Source organism: Corythoichthys intestinalis, chromosome 5 (assembly GCF_030265065.1).
Source record: "Corythoichthys intestinalis isolate RoL2023-P3 chromosome 5, ASM3026506v1, whole genome shotgun sequence".
NCBI classification, from domain to species: domain Eukaryota; kingdom Metazoa; phylum Chordata; class Actinopteri; order Syngnathiformes; family Syngnathidae; genus Corythoichthys; species Corythoichthys intestinalis.
Window position 1 is genome coordinate 46,034,750 of NC_080399.1, and position 19,315 is coordinate 46,054,064.

Consider the following 19,315-nt stretch of genomic DNA (forward strand, 5'->3'; position numbering starts at 1 on the left):
ATCATAGGGAGAGGGATTGTAAGGCTTTAGCCAATTAAAAAAAGGCTCCAAAGGCTGCCAAAATTCACTCTACTCATTATACGCTGCGTTTTATCTCTCTATATAGGTAAAACGGCGCCATTACAGATTGAGCGCGACAATGCGTGAGTGGGTCGTGCAGCGCATGCATTAATTGCGTTAAATATTTTAACGGGATACATTTTTTAAAAAACTTAATTACCGCCGTTATCGGGATAAATTTGATAACCCTACCTTAAGCCTAAACTAAAGACTCTGGATGAGTCCAACATATTATTATGTCTGTAACGTTAAATATAATTAGAAAACCATTTAATTAAAAAATATATATACAGTATATATATTAAAAAAAAGGCATGGCCGATATTTTTTTGCCGATTCCGATACTTTGAAAATGACGTGATCGGACCCGATCGAAATATTATAGATTTTTAAATCAATGGCAATATCTTATGTGTTTCTACTGACATATTTTATTAAAAGACAACAACTGTGGCATATTAGAGCCTACAAGTTTTTAAGTCCGAGGTTCCCTTTAAAGGTTCTGAATTTACCACTACATCTGATTTTTGTGGCACTACTGAAAATTCGCAGCTTTTGTCCGTTTACCTGCAGGATGCCAAAACGTTGGTTTTCCACTTGCAGTGGTGTAACTTTGTGAAAAATAATCTAAATGACAGTTCCTTAAATTTGGCATGGATTTTAATGTACAAGGGAATGGAAGCAACAACAAAAAATTTGGTTGGGAAAAATGTGTTAGAACTGTTGGGTTAGCGCTTCTATGAGCAAGTGTCTGTAAAGTTATTTCTTGCTACTTTTTACATTTCATACATTTGTTTGAATTGTGGCCAGCACAGTGGGAAACTGGTTAGCATGCACAGCACAGTTTAGGGGTTTTGTGTTTGAATCAGGGCTCTGCCTTTCCTATGTGGTGTTCGCATGTGCTTTTGTGTTCCTCCCACGTTCCAAAAACATGGAAGTACTTCAAATAATAAGTTTTCCTTCTGTAGGTGTGAATGTGAATGCTTTATTTTTCCTGCCTTACGATTGGTTGGAAACCAACCTGCTTTTCAACCAGTTTACCAAGCTGTCTAGGATAGGTTGTAGCACACCTGCAACCATAGTGAGGATAAGCGGTACAGAGAATGGATGGATGGAAATAAACCATGTGAGTGTGTGTGTTTTCTAAAGAATATGCATTAATAGTAAGCACATCAGAATTCTTGAGTATTTCTAGTTGCCTTGGTTCATGCTCCCCTGCTGACTTTTTCCCCTCTCACCATCCAAACACCTTTCCAATGTCATCACTTGCTTTGTGGAAAGGGTTAAGCACTGTAAGGAGAGCCGCAGTAGTGCGGGGAGTGTAAACAAAAACAGCAGTCCTCTCCTGAATTCTCCTGCTTTACTTTTATCAACAACTCAAACAGAATGTGGGATGAGCAAATATGTTTAGAAAGAAATAATAATCAAAAAGACAAGTTGACAGAAAGACTTGGCAAAAGATATATCAACACCTATGCACAGCTCTGATTTGTTGTTCTCACTTAGGTCCGCATAATGTACCATATTTCATCTCTTTTCCCAGGATTGTCTTTGCCACATTAACACATCTTTTCAAATAAGAGCTGGATGCCAGTTTTGTGTGATTTTTGTCGTGAAATAGAAAGCAAGAATCCAATGCATTTGACGGATGCGCAGACGCAAGTGAAAGTGTGACTTTGTTTTGTAGGTTAAATGGTGAAAGTACGTATAGCATCTTTTTTTTTTCTTAAAGTGATCCTCTACCTTAAGTACATGTAGGCTCTAATTAACCACTATTGTTCTCTTGTACTAAAATATGTTGTTAGAAACACATAAAATGTTAAATCAATGGCAATATTTTATAATATTTAGTACACATTTTGACCGATAGTTGGCGACATGTTTTGCGGGCTCACAGCGATAACGTAAATGGGATGTTTCCAAATGTGTAGCATATACAACAATTGCGTATTGCTGCCTAAACACGCGAAGTAAAATGCCATGATGTGCTGCTTTGTATGCAATTTCCAGTCAAATGGTAACAAGTGAAGTGATGTGAGTGGTCAAGGTGGAATTACCGTGCCTTGCAAAAGTATTCGGCCCCCTTGAATCTTGCAACCTTTCGCCACATTTCAGGCTTCAAACATAAAGATATGAAATTTAATTTTTTTGTCAAGAATCAACAACAAGTGGGACAAAATCGTGAAGTGGAACAATATTTATTGGATAATCTAAACTTTTTTAACAAATAAAAAACAGAAAAGTGGGGCGTGCAATATTATTCGGCCCCTTTACTTTCAGTGCAGCAAACTCACTCCAGAAGTTCAGTGAGGATCTCTGAATGATCCAATGTTGTCCTAAATGACTGATGATGATGAATAGAATCCACCTGTGTGTAATCAAGTCTCCGTATAAATGCACCTGCTCTGTGATAGTCTCAGGGTTCTGTTTAAAGTGCAGAGAGCATTATGAAAACCAAGGAACACACCAGGCAGGTCCGAGATACTGTTGTGGAGAAGTTTAAAGCCGGATTTGGATACAAAAAGATTTCCCAAGCTTTAAACATCTCAAGGAGCACTGTGCAAGCCATCATACTGAAATGGAAGGAGCATCAGACCACTGCAAATCTACCAAGACCCGGCCGTCCTTCCAAACTTTCTTCTCAAACAAGGAGAAAACTGATCAGAGATGCAGCCAAGAGGCCCATGATCACTCTGGATGAACTGCAGAGATCTACAGCTGAGGTGAGAGAGTCTGTCCATAGGACAACAATCAGTCGTACACTGCACAAATCTGGCCTTTATGGAAGAGTGGCAAGAAGAAAGCCATTTCTCAAAGATATCCATAAAAAGTCTCGTTTAAAGTTTGCCACAAGCCACCTGGGAGACACACCAAACATGTGGAAGAAGGTCCTCTGGTCAGATGAAACCAAAATTGAACTTTTTGGCCACAATGCAAAACAATATGTTTGGCGTAAAAGCAACATAGCTCATCACCCTGAACACACCATCCCCACTGTCAAACATGGTGGTGGCAGCATCATGGTTTGGGCCTGCTTTTCTTCAGCAGGGACAGGGAAGATGGTTAAAATTGACGGGAAGATGGATGCAGCCAAATACAGGAACATTCTGGAAGAAAACCTGTTGGTATCTGCACAAGACCTGAGACTGGGACGGAGATTTATCTTCCAACAGGACAATGATCCAAAACATAAAGCCAAATCTACAATGGAATGGTTCAAAAATAAACGTATCCAGGTGTTAGAATGGCCAAGTCAAAGTCCAGACCTGAATCCAATCGAGAATCTGTGGAAAGAGCTGAAGACTGCTGTTCACAAACACTCTCCATCCAACCTCACTGAGCTCGAGCTGTTTTGCAAGGAAGAATGGGCAAGAATGTCAGTCTCTCGATGTGCAAAACTGATAGAAACATACCCCAAGCGACTTGCAGCTGTAATTGGAGCAAAAGGTGGCGCTACAAAGTATTAACGCAAGGGGGCCGAATAATATTGCACGCTCCACTTTTCAGTTTTTTATTTGTTAAAAAAGTTTAAATTATCCAATAAATTTTGTTCCAATTCACGATTGTGTCCCACTTGTTGTTGATTATTGACAAAAAATTAATATTTTATATCTTTATGTTTGAAGCCTGAAATGTGGCGAAAGGTTGCAAGGTTCAAGGGGGCCGAATACTTTTGCAAGGCACTGTATTATTTTTTTGTGAATAAATGTTTATAAGTGGAAGCGTCTCCCCTTTTTGGTATCCTACCTACCACGCGTTACAATTGGCGCCCGGACATTTTACCTGGATCCTCAGTCAAGGGATCCGTCTAATTTCTGGATCCGACGGTCCCACCGCGGCGGCAATATTGGTTTCGGATCTGTCTAATTTCTGGATTTGTCGGTCCCACAGCGGCTTTTTGGATCAGTCTATTTTGTGGATTCGACAGCCTGATCGCAGTTGCAACATTGCCATGAGATCGGTCCAATTCCTGAATCTTCGAGTGAGTGGAAAAAAAACGCAGAATTGGATTACTATTGCTATCTTTTTTGTTGACTATTCTTCGTGGGTGTTTTTCCCAAATCTATTCTTCGTGGGTGTTTTTCCCAAATCATACCAAATAACTAAAGCACTAAGGCACGCTACAGTGACGACAGTGACTCTGACATGGACCTTACTTTTATGTTGGAGTTCGTCTGGGAACGCGTGTGTGCGTACCGCTGAGCTCCCGACTGACGAGTGGTCAAGGTGAAAATATTTTTTTGTGAATAAATGTGCAAATGTGCTCCGTTGTCAATGAGACGCACTTGCAACGAGTACATCACTAGTTTTGCCCAATTCTTCTCTTATAAGGTACTGTATTTCCTGTTCTCATTTTGCCTTTGCTGCTCGTCTTGTGAACGACCGACAGTGCTGTCCTGCTCTTTACTTTTCCGATCTGGTTCAAATTGGAAGGGCAGAACCGACGACATGTTGGGGTCGCTAAGAGTGACACGCTGGAAGTTCGGCCCGGTATTAATGTCAAATTATTATAACTCATACTAATATTTATCTTTTAAGAATTACTTGTCTTAAAGATCGAGGATCACTTTTAAAAAATTGTTTTTATAACAACCCAATTTGGACATTTTTACTATTAATCATAAATCTGCTTAAATTCTTATTAGATTTGTTTTGTATTTTGTCCTCACTTTTGTTAATTGGCCTGTAATTATGAGTGTGAACTCTACCTAATGATGGGTAGCTGCAAACACTTCAAATGTGGCCAGGAAAAAAAGCAACTCACGCAGACTACTAGATTTAGTTAAAAAGCAATATTCAGTTGTGACGATTGTATGCATGTATTGTAATTCGTAACATTGCATTTAGGCAGAAAAAAATGCCCAATAGTTCATCATATAGAAAAAGAAACTTCTGAGGTTTTCTTGTTATGTGCAATACCATTTTTTTCTTTTTTATACACACGCCTTTGGCTGACAGATAAACAGCAACCCAAAGCAAAGGTGCTCAAGCAGCATAGCCTCTTCACTTCACTGACCGTAAGTCTTTTGGAGGCATCCACTTCTATCATTCCCCGCAGGAGGTTCTGACAGTCCGGAGGGATAAAGTGGGGCATGTGAAACACTCCCAACTTCACTTTTTCGAGCAGATTCCTCAGGTTGTCATCATCAAATGGCAGCGCTCCCTGTAAGTAGATGTGGAGCAAGGAAAAAAATGAAAAGGTGTAGATGTAGCCAGTGAATACTGCATAATAATATATTCTCACTGAATCGAAAAAAAAAAAATTACATTAGAGAAGAAGAAAAAACAAATTGAATCACTAAAATGTTCGCTGACAAAGATTTTCATTGTTTATGCTTTGCGTTTAAATAAACACATTCACTCTGAATTTAAATTATCAATTTAGCTCCTGGCTTTGAAGCAAAAATAAATAATAACCTGCTGTATGATGAAAATAAGGGAGTTGGGAAAACAACTCCACTTTGGCATTTTCCTTGTTTCTTTATCAGTCATTTATCAATGTAAGCTGACATCTCACAGACTGTATGTGGCTGCATGATGAATGGCAACTTCCGCAGGGTGACGAGATTGGGGATGGGTGAAAATATGAGGAACATTACACGTAACCAAAAAAAAAAAAAAAAGGGGACGTGCTTGTGTAAGCAATACTCTGATCTTAATCTAATGAGGTCAAGTATCACACACAGTCAGACAAATCTTGCAATATGCAGCCAAAAATGATGAATGTAAGAATGAGTGATGGGAAAAAAATGTTACGTTACAATTATACTCAGGTCTGTAACCATAATACAATGCAGGTGTGTGACGTGATTGAAATGCACACAAATAGAGAACAAAGCCGAAAAACAAAGATGTAAGGCCTTCAGCCAGAGTCACAGTCAGTGTGATATTCATTTTTAGCTGTCCTCTTCCAGTTTGACTGTATTAATTATTCATGCAGAAGTGAATAAGAACTAAAGCACAGCTGTTGATGAAACAAATCTGTGGGGCTGCATGTCTGAGAAACCACATACATAATGAAGCAGCAGGGAGGGTAGAGGGGTACCGTTATGGATACTGCAATGTGTCTGTAGATGCAGAATTAGCTTGAGGGTGTCTTGGGATTGAGACGTTAACTCTCTGACCCGTGCGGCTGCTTATAAGACTCACAACCCAGCTTGTTGTTCAACTTCATGAAATAGTTGGTACACTACTATATTATCAAACATTTTGTATCCATCAGCTAGCGAAGAACAAGTTTACACACTCACCACCAATAGGGCAAATAGAATAACACCACAACTCCATACGTCCGCTTTCCTTCCATCATACTTCTCCCCCTGAGGATGACAGAGTTAATGGCAGCATTAGTAAAACGAGACAGAGGCCTGAAGAGGGAGCCTAGTAAAAGAGCATATGATGTATGATAAAAGAAGCTCAACAATATAAAATGAGATCGATTATTCACATTTATAGCTCTGCATTTTTACCAGTTTAGCAATACGTCTGGATGAGCCGCAGCTCCTAAAACTCTACTACATTTTGAATGGCTAAGCTCAATGTGCACAGCATGTGAATTTGCTGTCTAAAGCAGTGGTATCAAACACACAGCCCACGGGCCAGAAACGCCGGCCAGAGGGTCCAATCCAGCCAGTGCGGTTGTTCTGTTCCTGACAGGCACGTTGGGAGTTAAATGGAATTACACTTGTATAGTCTTTCCACTTTTAACCCTTTAACGCCAAACGTGTCGCAGCCGAAACGTTTACCCATATCACCTTTGAAGCCTCGTCACGCTGTAGTTACTTCACCCACGTGCCACTGCTTGGTCGCATTTGAAAGTGCGGAAGTTGAGGTCTACGTCAGCTTTCACTTCAAGTCAATCGACCAAGTAAAACGGGAGATAATGTCATTTGAGTTTTATAGTTTTATTGCACTCATAAATAAGCAATAAAATGCTGCATGGATCATGTGTTTATGTCCATATTTCCATCATTTCTTGTCCTTTTTCAAAACCGAAAGCACCATGAAAGACTACATATCCCAAAAGCCATTGTGGGGTCAAGAAGGACGGACGTAATGTTAACATTTTAAATAAATTGCCAAGCGAGGCGCCGCCCAAGGAGAAGGACACGACGTAGCGAGCGACGGCCGGTTGGATTGAGCAAGCGACTTTGAAACATGCGGAATAAATCGAAAACTAAATTTAGCGCAAGCTTATGCATTATTAATCAATTCAAGGAGGAGGATGAGCCGGGTTTGCCGTTGTTTTACTCGGATGAGCCGGCGTCTCGGCGAGTGACAGCAGCGCTCAAACGGCGGAAGAGTGGCAAGTGGGCTGTGTGGCGTTTTGTGAGACGTAGCTCCATGTCCTGTTCAAGGGCAAACTTTCTTGAGTCATATGCCTGAAAAAATAGAACTGAACTAGTTTATTGTCAATATTTTTTAAAATACATTTTTTCAATGTTATATTAGATTTTTTTTTCTTCACTATCAATCCTTTTACTTTTTATGTAGATGTGTGTGTTCGAGAAGCTTGATTGCATGTACCTGTATATACTTTTGATAAGGTGATGGTTACACTTCCTAACCTCACAAAGAGATATCCTCCAAACCCTTTTATGTTAGATGATACATAAATATATATATATATATATATATATATATATATATATATATATATATATATATATATATATATATATATGTGTGTGTGTGTGTATATATATGTACACATATTTACTAGTCCTAAAAAAATAGCATTTTGTGATAAAGTTCATTATTTTCTGTAATGTACTGATAAACATTAGACATTAGACATATATTTTAGATTCATTACACACAACTGAAGTAGTTCAAGCCTTTTATTGTTTTAAAATGGATGATTTTGGCAAAAAAAGTCAAGAAAAACCAAAAATCTCGAAAAAAATTGCATATCATAAAAAGGTACTCTAAAGAAGCTACTAACCTAATCCTCTGAATCAACGAATTAACTCAAAACACCTGCGAAAGATTCCTGAGGCTTTTAAAAACTCCCATTCTGGTTCATTACTCAAAACTGAAATCATGGGCAAGACTGCCGACCTGACTGCTGTCCAGAAGGCCATCATTGACACCCTCAACCAAGAGGCTAAGACATAGAAAGAAATTTCTGAGCTAATAGGCTGTTCCCAGAGTGCTGTATCAAGGCACCTCAGTGGGAAGTCTGTGGGAAGAAAAAAGTGTGGCAGGAAACGCTGCACAACCAGAACCCTGAGAAAGATTGTGGAGAAGGGTCGATTCCAGACCTTAGGGGGAAACAGTGAAACAGAAACAGTGGACTAAGTCTGGAGTAGAAACATCCAGAGCCACCGTGCAGAGGCGTGTGCTGGAAATGGGCTACAGGTGCCGCATTCCCTAGGTCAAGCCACTTTTGAACCTTGAAACAGTGGCAGAAGCGCCTGCTCTGGGCTACAGAGAAGCAGCACTAGACTGTTGCTCAGTGGTGCAAAGTACTTTTTTCAGATGAAAGCAAATTTTGCATGTAATTCGGAAATGTAGGTGCTAATAAGCTGCTTAAACTATTTCAGTTGTGTGTAATGAATCTAAAATATATGAAAGTCTAATGTTTATCAGTACATTACAGAAAATAACTATGACAATATGCAAATTTTTTGAGAAGGACAAGTATATATATTTTGACTTTTTTGCATTGTATATAACCTATTTTGACCATAGTATGTGTAAAAGTCTAAAAAGCCTATGACCATACCTGCTGTTTGTGTTGAATTGTCAAAAATAAAACTATTCAGTCTTATTTTTTTCTGTTGAATGTTTATCCTAACAAGTTGAATAAATATTATCAAGCTTCAAAATGGTTGGTCGAGCATGTTTGGCTGTCAATGGGACATCAACATTACAAATTTTCACAAAAGATTGTCTTTTTGGGTCCAAAATGTTGATTATAATTGGTCAGTGAAGAAAACATTAGTTTGGACATGAAGATTATGGTGTGCTGAAAAAAGGGACCCAACCTGGCCATTGTGAACATTTTGTTCTTTGAAATATAAAGGCAACATTAAAGGCAGGCAAATTTGGCCAAAATAGGCTTAGGTGTTAAAGGGTTAAGGTCCTCAAAGCGCTTCACACTACATCCCAGCCATCTACTGGTGACACAGCATAAGGAGCAATGTGGGGTTCAGTATCTTGCTCAAAGCTACTTCGACGAGTTCATCAGGGTGGAGAATCAAACCCACAACCTCTGGGTTGGGGAAAGACTACTACTGAGCAACGCCACATAAAGAATAATATGCTTTTATTTTGACGTGAGCACCGTAAAAGCAAAGTGTTTGAACACTCATGTCTGCAGTCAGCAGTATCCTTGTGCGTAAACATCCGCATGGGTTGAACATTTCAGAGGGTATGCAGTGCGGAAAGTTGGGCCCAGCGGACGTCGCGCAGAAAGGTGTGGATGCCGCGCGGAACAGTTTAAATCATTTTTGTGTCAACCGGAAATTCAACTAGCTAACGATGGCTCCAACATATTCATAGTTAGCTAGTTGGAGTAGGCTTTAATGCATTTCTTGTTGTTGTTTGTGCTTTTTCTGTCTCTCTCTCGCTCTTTTTTTTTGTTGCCCCATAACCCATTCCTGTTCTCTGCTTTCTCCTAATAAACGAGGTACAGTGGGGCAAATAAGTATTTAGTCAACCACCAATTGTGCAAGTTCTCGTACTTGATAAGATTAGAGAGGCCTGTAATTGTCAACATGGGTAAACCTCAACCATGAGAGACAGAATGTGGAAAAAAAAAAACAGAAAATCACATTGTTTGATTTTTAAAGAATTTATTTTCCACTGTAATTTGCAACCCAAAACAGTATTTGGTCACCTACAAACAAGCAAGATTTCTGGCTGTCAAAGAGGTCTAACTTCTTCTAACGAGGTCTTACGAGGTCTAACGAGGGTCCACTCATTACCTGTATTAATGGCACCTGTTTTAACTCATTATCGGTATAAAAGCCACCTGTCCACAACCTCAGTCAGTCACACTCCAAACTCCACTATGGCCAAGACCAAAGAGCTGTTGAAGGACACCAGAGACCAAATTGTAGACCTGCACCACGCTGGGAAGACTGAATCTGCAATAGGTAAAATGCTTGGTGTAAATAAATCAACTGTGGAAGCAATTATTAGAAAATGGAAGACATACAAGACCACTGACAATCTCCCCGATCTGGGGCTCCATGGAAGATCTCACCCCGTGGCGTCAAAATGATAACAAGAACGGTGAGCAAAAATCCCAGAACCAGATGGGGGGACCTAGTGAATGACCTATAGAGAGTTGGGACCACAGTAACAAGGCTACTATCAGTAACAAAATGCGCCGTCAGGGACTCAAATCCTGCACTGCCAGACGTGTCCCCCTGCTGAAGAAAGCACACGTCCAGGCCCGTCTGCGGTTCGCTACAGAGCATTTGGATGATCCAGAAGAGGACTGGGAGAATGTGTTATGGTCAGATGAAACCAAAATAGAACGTTTTGGTAGAAACACAGGTTCTCGTGTTTGGAGGAGAAAGAATACTGAATTGCATCCAAACACCATACCCACTGTGAAGCATGAGGGTGGAAACATCATGCTTTGGGGCTGTTTTCTGCAAAGGGATTAGGACAACTGATCTGTGTAAAGCAAAGTATGAATGGGGCCATGTATCGAGAGATTTTGAGTGAAAATCTCCTTCCATCAGCAAGGGCATTGAAGATGAGACGTGGCTGGGTCTTTCAGCATGACAATGATCCCAAACACACAACCAGGGCAACAAATGAGTGGCTTTGTAAGAAACATTTCAAGGTCCTGGAGTGGCCTAGCTAGTTTCCAGATCTCAACCCCATAGAAAAGCTGTGGAGGGAGTTGAAAGTCCGTGTTGCCCAACGACAGTCCCAAAACATCACTGCTCTAGAGGAGATCTGCATGGAGGAATGGGCCAAAATACCAGCAACAGTGTGTGGAAAAACTTGTGAAGAGTTACAGAAAACATTTGGCCTGCGTTATTGCCAACAAAGGGTACATAACAAAGTATTGAGATGAACTTTTGGTACTGACCAAATACTTATTTTCCACCATGATTAGCAAATAAATTCTTTAAAAATCAAACAATGTGATTTTCTTTTTTTTTTTCACATTCTGTCTCTCATGGTTGAGGTTTACCCATGTTGACAATTACAGGCCTCTCTAATATTTTCAAGTGGGAGAACTTGCACAATTAGTGGTTGACTAAATACTTATTTGCCCCACTGTACCTAGCAGAAACAAACTTTATGTTCCTGTAGAAGCAACGCTTGTTATGTAGCATATCATGATATTGTTTTTTTTTAAAGGCAATTTCATGTAGAGTTATATAAACGAGGATTTAAAGTTATATGTTTACTTTCTACTAATGGGAATGTTGATCTATAAGACACTGTAAAGCACTTCCTACCAGCACATTTCAATGTTTCATGTCAGATGTAGGGCTGTCAAAATTAACGCATTAATGCGCGGTAATTAATTTTTTAAATTAATCACGTTAAAATATTTGACGCAATTAACGCACATGTCCCTCTCAGACAGTATTCTGCCTTTTGGTAAGTTTTACAGCAAGGCGTTTTGTGCTGTCTAACAGTGAACTCTTGTGGTCGCTTTGCGACATGGTTTATTTTTTTCTTGCCAGTTCAATATGGGCTGCACGACGTCTCTGTTGTGCTTATATGATCCTTGGAAAAGATTTGTCCGTAAGTATGGTTGTTGTAAAGAATATACATATTACGTTAATAAGCGAAATGTTATATTTTTTGTATGAGACGCTTTTTGTTTATGTTTAGTCAACCTGTATAGCGTGCTAAGCTAACGTTGTTGCTAATGCAATGCTTGTTTACTTTTTTTTCGTAGTTTTACGTAAACAGTCTAAAGAGGACAATGGTTTGAGGCCATTTTATTAATAAATCAGATGAAAAAGGAAGAAGTCTGATTATTAAGGCGTCGTTCACTAGCTGTCTAGCTTTGGAAAAAGTAGACGGTTCGGAGTGAGGACAGCATAGACAGATTTAAATGACAGTAGAGTGAAATGCCCACTACAGTCCTTATGTACCGTATATTGAATGTATATATCCATCTTGTGTCTTATCTTTCCATTCCAACAATTTATTTTACAGAATATATATATAATTCAGAGAAAAATATGGCATATTTTATAGATGGTTTGAATTGCGATTAACTGCGATTAATTACGATTAATTAATTTTTAAGCTGTAATTAACTCGATTAAAAATTTTAATCGTTTGACAGCCCTAGTCAGATGTGATATGTACGCCCTGTGTGTACAGTACATTTAAATTTGGTAACCTCTACATTAATTGTAATGCTGGAATAGGTTTGCTGTGGCATGGGGGAGTTTAAAATACTCCCTCTGTGGTTGTTTTTATTGTGGTGTCCATTGATTAATCATTAATGCTGATGGGCAGATGGACAGAAAATGGTTTAAGAAGAGGATAGACAAAGAACACATACTGGGAAAAAAGATACAGAAACATGATTGAAAATGATTGCAACTGGACTATAAGTAGTGTAACAAAGTACTTAGACTTCATTTAATGAGGAGGCAGCTATGAAGGCTACTCCAGCTAACATATGGGATAGGAAGAGTGGGGACAGGAAAGAATAGGGTAGGACAGGGCAGAGTTGGTGCACAGGCAATCCTATTGATGTGAAGCAATGAACATATATAAAGACTAATTACCTGTGATTAGTGAGTTTTCTTCCTAATAATCATTGTTAGTCCCAACATGTATATCCAGTCTTGGATGCATGTTATTCATGTCGTACAGTATATGGAAATGCTGCACGGGCTACAGAGGCAGGGACAGGCCTAGTACATGGGGCAACCATTAATGCTCCAGGACTTGGGCGGCCCCCACAGTCCAACTAGACCCAAAGAGTAGGGATTAGAAACCCACCCTTGAGCACCATGGGACCCCCACAGCCACGGAAACCCAAAGTGGGAGCAGCCCTCACCCGGAACATTTGAAAAAGGGGTGTATAGATTTTTTTAATATCCAAAGTGAATTAATAAGAAGCAGAAAATAAGATAATAGATCCTCAGTGAGAAACTTGTTGACTCACCCTGATGACTTCTGGACACGCGTAGTGTGGAGAGCTGTTGACAGAGCAGAAACATGAAGAATGAATGTGTAAATTCACAAAAAGTCAGTTGACAACAAAGACATTGAATTTTTTCCCCTGACACCTGAGCCTTTGCAGTGTCGTGACTTGGCTTGTAAAGTCAGGATACATTAAAATGATGAAAAGAATGGGAGGAGAACAATTTGAACAAGCAGTAAATGTCTTGAGTTCACATGGATCAGTATGTGCTTCAAGAAGTCCTCCTGCTCTCCCACCAAGGGCATCGTCTTGCAGCGCACAGCAAGCATAGCTACTAATCTTTACAGTTTCTGAATGTGTTGACAGTGAAGCCAATTGCAAGATTGACACTTCAATATTGTGTTGAGCTATATTGAGGTACATTAAAGAGTTTGCTCCATGAGTGAGTGAAGCAGATGCCGAGTCAATCGTGATCTTAAAATTTCATCATGCACATTACAATGTATAGAGTAGAGCACACTCACTAGACACCTGTACCTGTATGTGAATGTGATAGCTGGTTTACAAACAGGCTTTATCCTCTAAGTTGTGACATATTGGAAAATATTTTTACAAATAATAGATATATTTAATCATTGGTGTTCAAATATGACGAGGTGGTAGTGTTGAACAGAATTGTGAACAATTATGTCTGTTAAGACCGTTTTTTTTCCCCACAGCTCTTGCGCAACATCATTAGACTGTCCAGATGCACCTTAGTAGTGAATAAGTAGTATGAGCTTTTCAATTTTACTTAACATCTTACAAAGAGAGAGAGAAAAAAAAGCTAAGATTTTCTCAGCTTTCACCTACTCCAGCCCCATTTCATGGTAATAATGAGAGTAACGTGTACAAACATGAATTCCATTAGCTGGCCTGTTTGTGTTTACTCATGTATAGCAGGCCTTATATTTGCACTGCCTCTGGCTGTCAAAATATCAGCCCATTACAGCACCACCAGTGTCATGTCATTGGGGAAGTTTACACGTGAGCCCATACAATATTCAGCCTTCCTGATTGCAAGTGTCTTAGTGAATTATGCAGATGAGTGCGGGTAAAACAAGCCTGAGATCAGCAGTAGTTATATGTAGTGCTCGATGAAGATATACAGTGATCCTTCACTAATTCGCGCTTCGAATTTCGCGCCCTCAGCGGATTTTTTTCAGTAAAAAAAATAAATAAATAATAATACTATTAAAAAATATATATATATATATATATATATATATATATATATATATATATATATATATATATATATATATATATATATACATACATACATACATAAAAAATATGAATAATTGACAAAATATGGTTAAAAGCTGCCCATTCCCTAGCAGAAGGCAAGGAAAGCCTGCCCAACTCAAAATCCACTGCTCTGATTTGCTGGCCAGCATCACTCGGGAATATCGCAAGCTGATTGGCCGAGACGTTTAACTTTGCTACTATCGAAGGGGACCACTTTCGATCGCTTTCTTGAGCTTGTGATGTCGTTGGAAATGGTTCCAAAGCATCCTTCAGCTGATAAATGCTCGAGCGAAACCAAGAAGAAAAGAAAAATGATGACAGTGCACGATTCAATTATTGGACATGCTTAAAGTTGGCCACAGCTATGTGTCCGTTGCACACCATTACTAAACGAATCATCCGTTAGCTACATGAAAAAATACGAAGCGAAAATCCGTAAGATGCCTCAATGCTTTTTTCTATGGACACTCAGCGAGTTGTGACTCCTCGCAACAAGAGGATTGTAAAAATGGAAAATGCACTAACAGTGTGGATATCGGACTGTCGGGAAAAGAAGGTGGAGGAAAAAACTCCTGCAAGCTTCTCAATGAATCATCTTTAACTTCTTCATCTCCAATGTTCTGCAGTTTTTTCTTCATTTATAAAGATCGTCAGTGTGGTGAGTGGATTTTATTCATCTTATGCATGCTATTGCATATTAATATTGTATTTACGTTTGAAAATAGTGTACTGTATACTAAAGATGTCCCGATTGATCGGGTCCGATCACGTCATTTTTAAAGTATCGGAATCGGCAAAAAAATATCGGACATGCCTTTTTATAATATATATATAATTTTTATTTAAATCCTTTTCTAATTGCTTTTAACGTTACAGACAAAATGTCTTACACTCATCCAGAGAAGTTTTGGCTTACAGTAGGACGATCAAATTTATTGCGTTAGGGGCGGTAATTAATTTTTAAAAATTAATCACGTTAAGTAATTAACGCATGCGCTGCACGACCCACTCACGCATTGTCGCGTTCAATCTATAAAGACGTCGTTTTACCTATAGATAGCGCTAAAGGCCAGCGTATAATGAGTGGAGAGAAGTTGGACAGCCTTTGGGCCATTTTTTATGTGGCTAAAGTCTTACAATCCCTCTCCCTATGATCAGAAATCTCATGGGAAGCAATGTGGGGAAGCAAGGTGGCAGTTGATCTTTGTCTTAACACCCTATGTTATTTCCCAACGCAGAGAAGATATATCAATTGGTAGCCCTACGCACAGTCATGGTTGCACTTCCCATCATGCATTTGGGCAGAAGTTAAATGGCTGCAGTATCATTTACTGAAAGCTCAACAAATACACTAGATGGCAATATTTAGTTACAATTTACAAAGTCACATTTATCGTTTAAGAATTACAAGTCTTTCTATCCGTGGATCCCTCTCACAGAAAGAATGTTAATAATGTAAATGCCATCTTGAGGATTTATTGTCATAATAAACAAATACAGCACATATGTACTGTATGTTGAATGTATATATTCGTCCGAGTTTTATTCATTTTTTTCTTAATGCATTGCCAAAATGTATATGATCGGGAAAAATTATCGGGAATGATTGGAATTGAATCGGGAGCAAAAAAAGCAATCGGATCGGGAAATATCGGGATCCAATCGGGAGCAAAAAAACATGATTGGAACAACCCTACTGTATACACAAAAAATATATACAGAATGTACTATATATTGAAAAAAAAACATTTCTCCTGTATCCAAGCAGTTGAACAGGACAGGCTTGATTAAAAAAAAAAAGTGTGTGTGTGGGGGGTCGCTACTTCACGGTTTTTCACTTATCGCGGTGGGTTCGGGTCCCCATTAACCGCGAAAAACGAGGGATCACTGTATAAGCCATTGCAGGACTTGACATGATTAAAACTCCTATTTGATCTATTATTTGTTCTTGCAGCACATGAGGCATGCAATATACTGATTTGTAAAAATCCAATTTGCAATACAAAAAATATTGTAGTACATATAAGGATTAGACACATCATTCAAATTTAAAATTTCTGGTTTTGCCGACATTACAATGCGTGACCAGGGAGAGCATCTTAAAAGTATTTTCATGTTCACATTCTTAGTAAATGCCAATGAAAGTTATATCATAGTAAAAAAAAACTGTGATGCTCATGAACAAAATTACATATAGTCTAAAGCAATTCATTCATTCATTTTCCATGCCGCTTTTCCTCACGAGGGTCGCGGAGGTGCTGGAGCCTATCCCAGCTAACTACGGGCAGTAGGCAGGGGACACCCTGAACTGTTTGCCAGCCAATCGCAGGGCACAAGGAGACATACAACCATTCACGCACACACTTATACCTAGGGACAATTTAGAGTGTTCAGTCAGCCTACCATGCATGTTCTTGGAATGTGGGAGGAACGGACGAAACCCATGCAGGCACGGGGAGAACATGCAAACTCCACACAGGAAGGCCGAAGCCCGGGATTGAACCCTTGATCTCAGAACTGTGAGGCAGACGTGCTAACCACTCAGCCACCGTGCCGCCTAGTCTTAAGCAATAAGAGTAAAATTCCTTTGACTAAAGTGATGTAAAATGTCGAAAAGCACCATGAGCCTTGTTGACTAATAGGAATATCAAGAGTATCAAGATTGCAAAATGAATTTGTGAGCGTTTCTGCCTCGATCTCCATTCATCTACCACTGAGTGAAAACAACACACAGCAAGCACTGAACTCACAGTTTCGCCTGTGAAGACAGAATGCATGCAAATATGTATGCACTTGTCAATGCTTCTGCTCACCTGTGTTTACTAATGTCACTATCTTCTACAGTCATCTCCATTAGCAGTTGCAAATTGAATACTGTACATTTGTGCCAGGCTGCTGAATGGCACCAGGAGGCCAAATAAATGTGTTTAATTAAAACCTGTCATGTCTGCACTTGGAGACGAGGCAGCCAGGGGAGCATGGGCAATCAATAAAAAGGTATGGAGCACATGGAGTGTCTGCATGTAAAGTAGGCACACAGACTAATGGTGCTTACCAGTGTTGGGTGCAATAAAACCACTTTTCCAAGTAACTAATAATGTAAGGCATTACTCCTCTGAAAATACTAGTAATATTACAGTTTTCTGAGCTTGTTACTCATTTTACATTACTAATAGCAACCACGCAGCACAGAGGGGTGTGGCTGGGGGGCGTGAATGGAACAGTTGATTGGTTGGGGTTTGGCACGATGAATCATTTACCAACAGCGATTGGATGCCAGCCGGCATCAGCCAGGATAGATGGGGGAAAAGTTGTACGTTTATAGTATTTGTTGATCGTTTTAATGAAAAAGGAACCCAGCTGCAAAGCTAGTTTCAACGGATGGAGATTTAAATAATATTTCGGAAAGGAAACAAAAATTAACCTCAGACAGTGAAGTAATTAGAGCTGTCCCGACTAGTCGACGTTGTCGACGTCATCGATGACGAAAATGCATCGACGGGCAAAATATACCGTCGACGGGTAATGACGGATTAAAAAAAAAATTTACATGCGGATAAAGTTTAGAATTGCGGGCACTCGCGAAGCAAGCTGTTGTTAGTGGCCCCCGGGGGCCGCTGTTATTTTCAATGTGACCGGCATTGTCAGATTGAGGGGAGAGGAAGAAAGTGGGCTAGCGATAGAGGGAGCGGGATAGGTGAGTTCGCGGGTAGCGCGGAGTTAAGTGGCTGCATTCCCCATGTTTTTATTTTAGTCAATAAAAGCCACCCGACGCCTCTCGGGGTTTTTATGCACGCCGCCGCCTTCCTGAGTAGGAAATAGGACGAACCGACGACATGAGCCAAGTGAATCGCCGCTTCACTCCCTGCCACGGCGAGGAGTTGAAAACACCACCAATTACCAAGAAGGGCAAAAGTGGTAACACGGTAAAAGCGGTATAAAGCCAAAAAATGGACCAGAATAGCCAGAGCCTGGAATTATTTCAAGGAAAATATGGAGGGTGCCACTGCACTCTTTGCTAAGCTGTGCTCACAGACCACGGTAGCACGTCGGCTATGAAAGAACACTTGAAGCGCTGTCACCCAGGTGTAATTTTTGAAGACAAGAAACAAAAAGCTAGCGAGTTGTAAGTCCATACAACTTTCTAACGATTTTTTAAAAATTGAAGTTGCCTTTATGTGCGTCGTATCAACGTGCATTTTTTATTTAATAATTAATATATGCATAATATATAATTATATAATATTTTATTTAATTATTATTAAATTTGTTAGGATCATGGAAGCTCCCACTTGGGGGGAAAAATATATCCTGTATATACATAATATAATAAAAATATATATGGGAACACAGCACTGGCCTGCTTACTGTAATCCATGACTGCACTAATGTTAGTTACTTTATATTATAAAGTATTATTGTGTATATACATATATTAGTATACTATAAAATTAATACTATATATTTATTTATGTAACTATGACTATGTGTGACTTTCATTCAAAATAATTGCAGTAATATTTCAGTGTGCCCTCTGCTTTATCTATTTTCAGGTAAAAACAAACAAAAATTGAACAGTTTTTCCCCTCCCCAAAAAATGCGGAACGCACACCAGAAAGAGCATCTGAACTCACACAAAGTATTCTGAAAATGATTGACCGGGACTTTGCAATTCTTTTTAACATTTAGAACAATATAGACATACCACAAAAAGAGTAAGAATTGTTTTGACTCCTGTTAAAAAGGTGAAGTAACAGTATTCCGTTTGCATTTTTTTTTTTTTGCACTAGTTAATTTCAGCAGCATTTGACCTCATTGTTTGTGATTTATTATTGATATTTATGTTATTTATTTATACGTTAATAAAGAATTTAG

General features: G+C 39.2%; 1 protein-coding gene across 5 annotated transcripts in view; it reads right to left on the minus strand.

The window, feature by feature from the left end:
* Positions 1-19,315, minus strand: part of LOC130915895 (serine/threonine-protein kinase BRSK2) — a 358,279-nt gene that overhangs the window by 72,750 nt on the left and 266,214 nt on the right. For all 5 annotated transcript variants that reach the window (XM_057836082.1, XM_057836083.1, XM_057836081.1 and 2 more), the window contains exons 6-8: positions 13,172-13,205; positions 6,312-6,380; positions 5,078-5,224 (exon numbers count right to left, since the gene is read on the minus strand). In XM_057836082.1, coding sequence (XP_057692065.1) covers positions 5,078-5,224; positions 6,312-6,380; positions 13,172-13,205 — 250 coding nt within the window. The remainder of the gene's footprint in view (positions 1-5,077; positions 5,225-6,311; positions 6,381-13,171; positions 13,206-19,315) is intronic.